Genomic DNA, 10,183 nt, shown 5'->3' with positions numbered 1-10,183 from the left:
ATCTGTGTCTGTGTGTGTCTTTGTATCTGTCTGTCTGTGTGTGTCTTTCTGTGTATGTCTGTGTGTCTGTGTCTCTGTGTGTGTCTGTGTGTGCATGCCTGTGTATCTGTGTGTGTATGCATGTCTGTGTGTCTATGTGGTCTGTGTGTCTGTGTGACTGCTGTATGTCTTTCTCTGTGTTTGCATGTGTCTCCGTGTGTCTCTGTGCATGTCTGTCTGTTTATATTTCTGTACATCATTGTATGTGTTGGTGCATCTATGCATCTGTGTGTCTGCAGGTATGTTTTTCTGTGTATGTCTTTGTGTGTGTGTATGTCTGTGTATGTAATGGTGTGTCTCTGTGGAGGCGGGGCGTGGGTGTGATTTGAGGTGGGGGCAGGGCCTAGGCTGCAATTGCTGTCAACAGGACGGAAAAAAAAAGTGGACTTTACCCGTTCTTCTAAAACCAAGGGTGGGAGGCAGATGGGGATGCCGCAGCCCTCCCAGAGCCCACCTGCTCATGGGTTCCGGACTGCCTGGTGGTTCTTGGGCACCGCCACAAACCTCAGCTTCTTCAGGATGGGGGGCCAGCCCAGCAGCTGTTGGTCCCACAGGTACTCGGGGGACAGCACCTTGGTGGGTTTGTGGCGCAGCAGGTACTTGTTCAGGTGGCTCTCATCGTGCCACACGGCCTCGATGCCGTTGGCCTGGTCGATCATCATGGCCTGGTGGCAGGCCCTGGTGAGCCGCTGCACCTCTTGCACCGACTCCCCGAAGAACCCGCCTAGGTAGTAGAAATCGCCCTCGTCCTTGGGGATGTAGGCCTGGGACTGGGGCCGGCGCTCGTAGGTGAAGGCCTCCCGGCTGCTTCCGTAGAAGCCGGGATGCAGGGTGCCGAACAGCGGGGACAGGATCTCCACGCCCACGTGGTCGCTGAACTTCATGTCCACGTCGGCGCACACCAGGTAATCCACCTCGCGGAGGAAGCGCCGCTCGCAGAAGTCGCTGATCATCTCCATGCGGCGCATGGACACGTCCTGCCAGCGCTCGTAGGCGCGCACCTCCAGCACCGACAGCTGCCGGCCGGCCCCCAGCGCCACGTGCGGCACCGCGGACGCCTGGTCGGTGAAGACGTAGTAGTGGACCCGGTGGCCCACCATGAAGTGCTTCTCCGCCGTCTCCAGGAACAGCTTCACGAAGGCCACGTATCTGCAAGGCAGGGGGACAGGGCCTGGGGAGCCGCCGGCCCGCGTCCTTGGGCTGCAGGAGGTCTGCCCTGCGCGCTCCCACCAGCGGCCATGGGAAGGCTCAGAGGAGCAGATGCACCATGTTCTCCTGCCCTGTCCTGAGCGAGACCGCGACTCACTTCATCTTCCCAGGACAGGCGGCTGGAGGTTCGTAGCAGGCCGCAGGCTAGTGCCGGCTCACTTGTCCTAGGCCTGGCCTGAGCCACCAGACAGCTGCCCCTCTTATGCCTGGGCCAGCCATGTGCCCCTCATTAGAAGCTGCGCTTGGGGCCCCACACACCCGCCTCTGCACCCTAGAGCTTCCTCCCTCCCAGGCTTGAACTGCACATATTCCTAGGAGTAGGTCATTCCTGGACTCCGCCACTGGATCAGGAGCCAGGCCTACCAAGTGGGGCAAGGCAAAAAGGGGACCCCAGAAAGAATAGGGGTGAAGGTTTGTTGAGGCCACAAACCCCGAGTCCAAAGGTAGAACCTCTAGACCCAGGTCAGGTGTCCCCCCACCTCAGGACATTTTTTTCCAACTGCCTCAGATGGCCGGCCCCTCCCTCAGGTCCCTCAGGGCCGTTTGCCACCATCATGGGGGGGGCATCTACCACCATTCAGCGAGTGTGCTGTGCCCCCTGAGTCCCCAGGTTTGTGGAGCAGGCACCGTGGCTGCTTTGCTCCATCTGGCTCATTGGCAAACCATTCACAAGGGCCCTACAGATACCTGGGGGACACCCATGTCCCAGGGAGCCAGCGAGCCCGGTGGGGAGCCCAGGCATGGCAGTCAGGCCCTGGGGTGCAAGTCCAGGCCCAATGTGGCTGTGGGCTCAAGGCTCAGCTCTGTAGGGCTGCTTCTCCCCACAGGCACTGGGGATGTGGGGACCACCTCAGGATTCAGAGAGGACACAGCCAGCCAGCCCACAGCAGCGAGGTGGTGCCCTGACATAGCCCCAAGGGGCAACTCCCCAGCCCTTTGTCCCTAGGAACTGGAGTGTGAATTATCTGGCTATCCCCATGCCCTTCTCAGTCCCTGCATATCGGGCCACACCACCCCAGTGGCCTGACTCCCATACCTGGGTGCCTTGCTGGGTTCGCTTCCCCCTGGGGCATGTGTGTCCCCAGGTATCCGTAGGGCCTATACTCCCCTTGTGAGTGGTTTGCCAATGAGCTGGGTATGGCAAAGCAGCCGCGGTGCCTGCTCCGTAAACTCAGGGCCTCGGGGTCATGGCACACGTGCTGAATGATGGGAAAGCCTATATCCCATGGTGATGGCACATGGCCCTGGGGGACCTCAAGGAGGGACCGGCCATCTGTGGCAGTTGGAGAAAACGTTTTATGGTTAGGGAGACACCTGACCTGGGTCTAGAAGCTCTACCTTTGGATTCAGGGTTTGTGGCCACACCTCTCCCACATCTGAATTGGTAAAGGGGATTGTGAAGGCCACAGGGCTGTCCTGCAGGCTGCACGCTGCATGGAAGGATGCTCCTCCTTCCAAGTGTAGATGCCGCTTACATGCCTTCCATCTGTTCCCCACAGAAGTCCCAGAAGGAGTCACTGTCACTGGCCCCTCTGCCCATGGGTGCTGAGAGGTCAAGTCCGTGTCTGCGTTCACCTCCCTAGCTCCCCGTGAAGCTGGCCTGGCCCAGAGTCCAAGGGCATTATGGGTTAGCTGCTTCCCTTGAGGTCTGGGGCCAACTGCCTTGCCTGCTTCACCTCATCTGAGGACACAGTGACCACGGCTCTGCCAGCATCCTCTTTCTAGGGTCCAAGGACAGTAAACAGGTGTCCCCCTCCTGCCATCTCTGATCAGTGAGCAGAGTCCACCTGGAGCCTTGTATGGAGGTGGTGGCTCAGCAGGAGGGCCAGCCACAGGTACAGAGAGGAGGGGGCAGCAGGAGCCGCCATCCCTGGGTGAGACGCAGCCTCTGGACAAGGAGCTCAGTTTTACCCCCAGGGAGCCCACGTGAGCTCAGTAAGATGCTGTGTGAATGGCCTTTCCCATCTACCCTCTGGGAGGACAAGGCTGGCTGCCACCCCACTCTGTCCTGAACACAAAGAGAGACCTTGATGTTCCCGGTCATTCCCCATAGCCCGGTCTCTGCCCTCGGCCCCCTCACTGACTTACTTCTTGATGGCAAACACAGTTAACCCGATGGTGGTGTTCCGGAGCCTGAACTGCTCATTGAGGATGTCGGTGTTGAAGGTGCCCTCCCAGACGATGGGAGCCAACCAAGGGGTCACCACAAGGACGTCTTTCCTACTGCAGATGGCAAGAGGTGTGCGGTAGCAGGGAGCTGGCAGGGTGCCGCCCATACGTGCCTCTGGCACACGGCCGTCCCCACCTGGAAACCCCACTCAGCTTCTGCCACCTCTGACCACCCTTCCAGAGGCAGCCACCATTCCCCCAAAACCAACCAGAGGCAAATGCAGGCTCCAACTGGGCCAGCCATTCCCAACCCTCCCTCAACATTGGATCTGCCGGACTACAGAGGGAGCTGAGCTTTGCTGGCAAAGAGACAGGAATCCCCCCACCGACACCCTCCCCCAGCCCCCCTCCCCAGGGAGGAGGTACCTAACAGGCCTCTGCAGGGGCTTTGGTGAACAAAGAGCTAGAAAACAAGAGACCAAGTCAGAGAAAGCAAAGGGAGTGAGAACAGCCATGTGGGCCTCCGAATTCAGATGTCAGGGGCACCTGAGAGGAGAGAACGGCGAAGCAGCCCCAGCTGAGATTTCCGTCAGGGAAACCGCCCTCTAATGCCCTCGGAACAGCCCCTGGAGCTGCGTGCAGTTTCAGTAACTTACTCACCATGGTGTCAGCGTCTGTGGCTGGGGGTAGACCATCCTGCAAGCACAAAGCGCCGTGCTGTGAGTTTGGAGCTTGCATGGGAAGCGTGGGATGCATGTAGGCGGGGGGCACACACCCTCCCGCCAAGGCCGCCCTCCCAGGCTGGAATCGCTGTGGCTGCTCTGGGCTGTGTCAGCCTACAACCCCAGGACCCTGGGGCAGAGCCGAAGCTGTCTCCGATCCAGCACTTGTAGACTGGGGAGAGGACCGAAGTGACCGCAGGCCCATTGCTTTCCACTTAACTTAAGGCTGGGAGGGATGTAGGGGTCCTGCCTTAATTCACTGTGCGCAGAGAGGAGACTGCGTGTGTGGCTCCTGTCTCTGGTCATTCCCAGGGAAAGGGCCTGAGACGTGCAGATGCCCCACCTGGGCCCGAAGCCTGCTGGGCCTCCTTGTGGGCTGGTGGCGTCCACAGCCCGGCTTCCTCTCTGAGAAGTCAGGGAGTAAAACCTGCCCTGACAGTGACACAAAGCACTGTCAGGTGCCACACACAGACTGTGGGACGTGCGGGCCACAGTGATGTCCCCACCTGAAGTACTGGAGAGGCCTAGGAGACATGAGCCAGGGCCATTGAAATTGTCAGTAATGACCACAATTTGAATGTCCTATGATGGCCTTTAAAAGCAGGGAATCAGCTGACAGTAGAAGGAAATTCTGACACTTGCTACAGCCTGGGTGGACTGTGAGGACATCGCGCTCAGTGAATTAAGCCTGTCAAAAAAGACAGCTACCACTGATTCCACTCATAAAAGGTGGTTGTAGAGGTCAGACTCAGAGCCACAGCCACGGAATGGTGAGTGCCAAGAGCTGAGGGAGGGGACAGCGCAGTGGCTATTTCAAGGCGACAGAGCTTCAGTTGTGTAAGATGAAAAGAGTCCTTGTGATGGCTGCACAGTAACGTGCATGGACAGAGCACCCCTGACCACTGACCACTTACCGATGATCCAGTTAGCAAATTTTATGTTAAGTGTATTTGACCACAATTAAAAAAAATAATCAAAAGCAGTGTGGGCAACTTGGCCTTGGTTGCCTAGACTCCCGCAGTCTCAGCACTGATAAAGGCCCACATCCTGGGAAACAGCCCCCGAGGCCCAGAAGAGCAGACCAGCTGGTCCTCCTCTTTCAAGGCCAATGACAGGCAGCTGGTGAGAACTGAAGTCTTGGCCGCATGGCACTCTCGGAGTGGCTGCAGGACGAGGGCGGAGTCAGAGCAGAGACTGGCTAGGGAGCGGCCTCCTCCCTCCAAGCCACAGGAGGAGAGAGGAGCTGCTCCCACATGCGTCTGCCCACACACACACAGGTACCCGGCTGCAGGACAATTCTGTGACATGGGAGCCACTGAAGGAAGACATTGTACCTTGGCAATGCGACACTCTGCAGACCGCCCGGTTCCCTAACAGCCATGCTGCAGAATGAGAACACAGGAGATGAAGTTTATTCCAGCAGCAGGGACTGAGGGCACAAGTGCATGGGAGCCAGCAGAGGGTCCCAGTGGAAGGGACACAGCGTCAGCCTGGAGCGCGGAGCAGTGTCCACCAGGAACAGTCCCAGAACAGCTATCCCTGTGCTGATGGGCCTGGCGTGGGCCCGTGTGCCAGACTCTGGAAGGCCAACGCTGCTGTCTGAGGCCTGCGTTTGGGGGGTCTCGCAGCTCACAGGTTCACCACACACGTCGAAGCCAAGGCTGGGCGGAGTGGAGTTCCAGAACAAGTCTGCAAACCCCGAGGCCCCTCCCATTAAGAGATGGGGTCTGATATTCCTGTTTCTAAGAAAGAACATGTGGCAGAAGTGACACTGGGTGACTTCTGAAGCCAGCCCTAGAAGGCCATCCGGCTTCTGTATCTTCTTTCTTGGGATATTGGTCTTGGAACTTCCACACAAAGCTGAGCAGGAGCCCAGGCCCCGGGGAGAGGCCCTGGGTAGGTGTCTCAGCTGAGAGGCAGCATCAACTGCCAGAGATGCAGGGATGTCCTTGCAGTGACCCCAGCCACCCACCATCTGCCCACAACTGCTTACGGCCCCAAAGTGAACCAGCCAGGTGAGCCCCGTGCACGCCAGGAAGCCCAGGGACAGAGGCGATCAGTGGCTGATCGTTTTCCATGGATGGGGCTGTGCTCTGCAGCCAGGGGTCACTGACACGAGTGGGAATTAGCAGACACGGCAGGGGGCACAGCACGGACACAGGCCCGGAGTCAGGACCGCACGGCACGTGGACGAGCCACAGGCCACTCTGAAGCACAGAGGGCAAGGCAGAGTTGGGAGAGATGAGGCTGGGGAGGTCAGGCAGGCAGGGTCAGACCATGGAGAGCCTCCTACCTTCTGTTCTGGAAAGACCACTCCAGCACTGTGAGGACACGGGGGACAGGGCTGATGGGGACGGGGAGACAAGCCTGAGGCTGTTGCAGAGATGAGGCAGCCCCACCGGACCGATGGAGCAGGGCTGCGAAGGCAGAGAGGCCGCCGGGCGTGTGAGCTGCTGAACAGCAGGGCTGGCGGGACTTGGGAACCCAGTGTAGGGCTGAGGGCAAAGGGAGAGTTGAGGATGGCAGGTGGAAGGCGACTCAGGAGGAGGGGTGTGGGCAGGGAGCAGAGACCATGTGTGCGAACTCTGGGTAAGCCTGGAGTCGGGGACTGGAGGTCAGAAGGTCAAGGCTGACTCCAGAGATGTGGAGGCAGACGTGTCAGGTGACCCTTCAAGGCCACAGAGCTGGCCACATCTACACTGGGCATAGGATGGAGAGGGGGCCCAGGCCCACCCATGTGTGTGCCCGGGAGGGGCAGGGGGAGTTCCCAGAGCGGGACCCCAGCCCACAGCCAGCACCCCGGCCAGCACAGATGGTCCGCCTGCCCTTCTCCTCACTCACCGGGCCTCCAGTTCCAGCCTTCCTGGCATTAGGCTTCTGGGGCTTAGGACCCGGTAACTGCAGGAAGGAAGTGTGCCAAGGTTCAGGACACAGAACCAAGACTGCCTGTGGATCCCTTCCTCCAAACTGCACATGCTGGGGCCAGCCATGAGCACAGGAGTCCCCGAAGAGCTGCAAGGCCTCCAGGCGGCAGGAAACCTTCTCAGCAAAGCCCAGGTGCCTCACCACATACCGCACCAGGAGGTGGGCAGGAGGGGGTCCCTGGGGATACTGCTCATGTATGAGCACCTGCAGAAGGTCCCCCGTGCCTTGGTCAGTGCAGCCCCCGAGGCCACCTCAGGGAGCATTTCCAGGACATGTCCACAGATGCCCCACTCTGTGGTTCTGGGACCCTCTGTGTCTGGAAGCGGCTAACCGCTCGGGACCCAGACTTGCCTTCCCCAGCCCCAGCCACGCAACTGTGGGCAAGGGGCTCGCTCTCCCAGCCCCAGACTCCCCACTTATGAAAAATTTAAATGGGAGAGTGAGGAGCCCATTGCCCGGTGAGGCTTAAATAAGGGAGCAAGTAAAAACACCTCACACAGCCCGACGTGAGCAACAACTGTCCTTAGGACCCTGATGGCCACTGTGATGCTTGGGGGGCTGAGGGGGTCCCCATGGGTCTGATTAGCTGCTGTGGCCACTTCTCCCCAAACCGGGCCAGCACCGATGGGCAAATGTGTCTTACCCAAACAAGACCAAGACAAGCATTGTTAAGAAAAGGATCATAGGTAGAGGTGCGTAGCATTTTGGTTTTCCTGGAAAACAGGAGGGGAAAAATCACATCACTCACCCTCCTTCTCTCACCTGCCCCACTTTCCGTGTCCTGTCTGTGATTCAGGCACCAGACCCTGCAAGGGGCCTTCATCTGCCAAGGCGGTGCCTCTGCCCCACAGGGGAAGCTCTGAGCCCCACCTGAGCGTCTGCAAACCCAGTCCAGACCCGGCCCTCCTCCCGCTCAGAGAACAGGGAGGCGGTCTGCTCCGCCCAGCTCATCAGCCCGACTGCTCCCACAGACTCTGAGCGTCACCCCGGCTTCCTAATGACTTCCTTCTACTCAGCACCCTCTTCCCATGGGAGACCGAAAGGAACCACACTGAAATGAACACCTCAAGGTCACTGTCGAACCCACTGGGGGAGGCCAGGACTGCCTCATGCCCAGGCTGAGCCAGGAGGCCAGACCAGTTCCTGCCACGGAGAGGAGCCACCACCCTTCCCCGGTGTCTCCCTGCCCTCTCAGACGCCCATGCCCTGGAAACAATCGGTGGTGTTTCTTTTAAGGTGATTTTTATGTATGTTGAAGTCACGTGCTTAGTTCCCCCTCATCCACGCCTTCCCTTGCCGGAGTTTCAGTGACCCATGGTCAACCAAAGGCCAATGACAGGTGAGTACAGTGCAGGAAAGTATTTTCAGGACAGGTCTGGGGGCTCATGCCTGTGATCCCAGCACTTCAGAGGCTAAGCCAGGAGAACTGCTTGAAGCCAGGAGCCCTAGACTGGCCTGGGCAACATAGTGAGAACTCATTTCTATCAAATTAAAAAAAAAAAATTAGCTGGGCATTGTGGCGCACCCCCATGGTCCCAGGAGGCTGAGGTGGAAGGATCACTTGAGCCTAGGAGGTCAAGGCTGCAGTGAGTCACGAATGCACCACTGCACTCCAGCCTGGGTGACAGAGCAAGACCTTCTCTCAAAAAAAAAAAAAACCCACAAACTAAGGTATATATATGTTTTTTTTTTTTGAGAGAGACCACATTCACATAACCTTTATTACAGTATATTCTTCTGTGTTGTTTTTCAGATGGCGTTTGCTCTTGTTGCCCAGGCTGGGAGTGCAATGGGGCAACCTCGGCTCACTGCAACCTCCACCTTCCGGTTCAAGCGATTCTTCTCCCTCAGTCTCCAGAGTAACTGGATTTACAGGTGCCCACCACCACGCTCGGCTAATTTTTTGTATTTTTAGTAGAGACAGGATTCCACCATGTTGGCCAGGCTGGTCTCGAACTCCTGACCTCAAATGATCCGCCTGCCTTGGACAATATATTGTTATAATTGTTCTATGTTATTATGATGGTAGCTCCATCCTGTGCCTAATTTATAAATGAAACTGTATCACAGGTATGTGTGCACAGGGGAAGACAAGTCTGTTAAGGGTTTGGTACTAGCCGTGGATTCAGACATCCACTGGGGATCTCGGAAAGTATCCCCCGCAGGTAAGAGGGGACTCCTGTGTTCACAAGGTCAAGCCTGGAAGGCTTCTGTCTCCTGGCCCGGTTCCTATTCCTTCCCCTGAAATCAGTTCCTTTCAGCTAATTGTTCTGCTGCTGCTTATCCCATAAAGCTTGTCTGTATTTACCTCCGCCCTTCTAAATCCTGTGAACATGGAACAATTTATCTCGAATAGCTTCCTGCAACAGAAACGTGGGAGGGACGCAAAATTGGAACTTTACAGGTCTTAAATTATTTTTTCCACTTTTGTAGTCGGTAGACTGTTTGGCTGTAGGGAAATCTAGATGAAAATAATTGTCCTGCAATTTGGCAGAAATTATTCCATCTTTAAAAACTTTGAAAATCAACTTCATTTGAGGGATAACTTACATGCAGTCAAATCTATGCACTTTAGGTATACGGTTTTGAGGCATTTTGAACAATGCACACATGTAATCACCCCCCAAAACAAGATAGACAACATTTTCATCACCCAATAAGGTCCCTCCTGACCCCGGATCTGGTTCCCTGGTGTTTCCCATAAACGGAACCGCCTGCCACACGCTCTTCTCTGTCTGGCTGCATCACACAGCAGGACGTTTTGAAGGTTCACCTACACTGTCCCGTGTATCAGGGGTTCATTCTTTTTTATTGCGGAGAAACGCCGTTGTTAATACGCCACAATTAGTTTATCCTGCCTCCTATTGACAGACGTTATGGTTTTTACGGTTTGGGGCCCCCAGCAACAAAGCTTCTACAAACACTCGTGTGCAGGGATTTGTGGACCTTTGTTTTCATTTTCCTGGAGTAAATACCAAGGAGCAGAAAAGATGAATCATATGCTAAGCATGTGTTTAACTTTTTCCCAAAGCGGTTACTGAATTCTCCATTCCCACCAGCAATGCAAGAGAACCACGGGTGCTCCACATTCCTGCAGACACCTGATGGTCACTCCTTTACATTTTAGCCTCCCAGTGGGTGAGTAGTGGTGTCTGATTGTGGCCAGTGACTAAGCAGGA

General features: G+C 56.6%; 1 protein-coding gene across 2 annotated transcripts; it reads right to left on the bottom strand.

The window, feature by feature from the left end:
• Positions 1 to 410: 410 nt before the first annotated feature.
• On the bottom strand, positions 411 to 8,367 carry ABO (ABO, alpha 1-3-N-acetylgalactosaminyltransferase and alpha 1-3-galactosyltransferase). 2 transcript variants are annotated; one of them, XM_032272428.1, is made up of 6 exons: positions 7,648 to 8,367; positions 6,921 to 6,977; positions 5,414 to 5,461; positions 4,018 to 4,053; positions 3,337 to 3,471; positions 411 to 1,188 (listed from the first exon to the last, which is right to left on the bottom strand). In XM_032272428.1, exons 1-6 carry the CDS (start codon positions 7,686 to 7,688, stop codon positions 498 to 500), a joined length of 1,008 nt encoding a protein of 335 aa, XP_032128319.1. In that variant the 5' UTR covers positions 7,689 to 8,367; the 3' UTR covers positions 411 to 497. The 2 variants fall into 2 exon arrangements, with proteins under 2 accessions (XP_032128319.1, XP_032128320.1); XM_032272429.1 differs by lacking the exon at positions 5,414 to 5,461.
• Positions 8,368 to 10,183: the final 1,816 nt, after the last annotated feature.

This window comes from Sapajus apella, unplaced genomic scaffold (genome assembly GCF_009761245.1).
Source record: "Sapajus apella isolate SASKATOON/1434 unplaced genomic scaffold, GSC_monkey_1.0 scaffold575, whole genome shotgun sequence".
Taxonomy (NCBI): domain Eukaryota; kingdom Metazoa; phylum Chordata; class Mammalia; order Primates; family Cebidae; genus Sapajus; species Sapajus apella.
The sequence above is the reverse complement of the archived record's forward strand: the minus strand, read 5'-3'. Positions and strand labels throughout refer to the sequence as shown.

Coding starts and splice junctions, on each gene's coding strand:
- ABO (XM_032272428.1), bottom strand. CDS start 7,688: ATGATCCTTTTCTTAACAATGCTTGTCTTGGTCTTGTTTGG. Junction 6,978..7,647: donor CTTGTCTTGGTCTTGTTTGG/GTAAGACACATT, acceptor TCCTTCCTGCAG/TTACCGGGTCCTAAGCCCCA. Junction 5,462..6,920: donor AGGCTGGAACTGGAGGCCCG/GTGAGTGAGGAG, acceptor CTCATTCTGCAG/CATGGCTGTTAGGGAACCGG.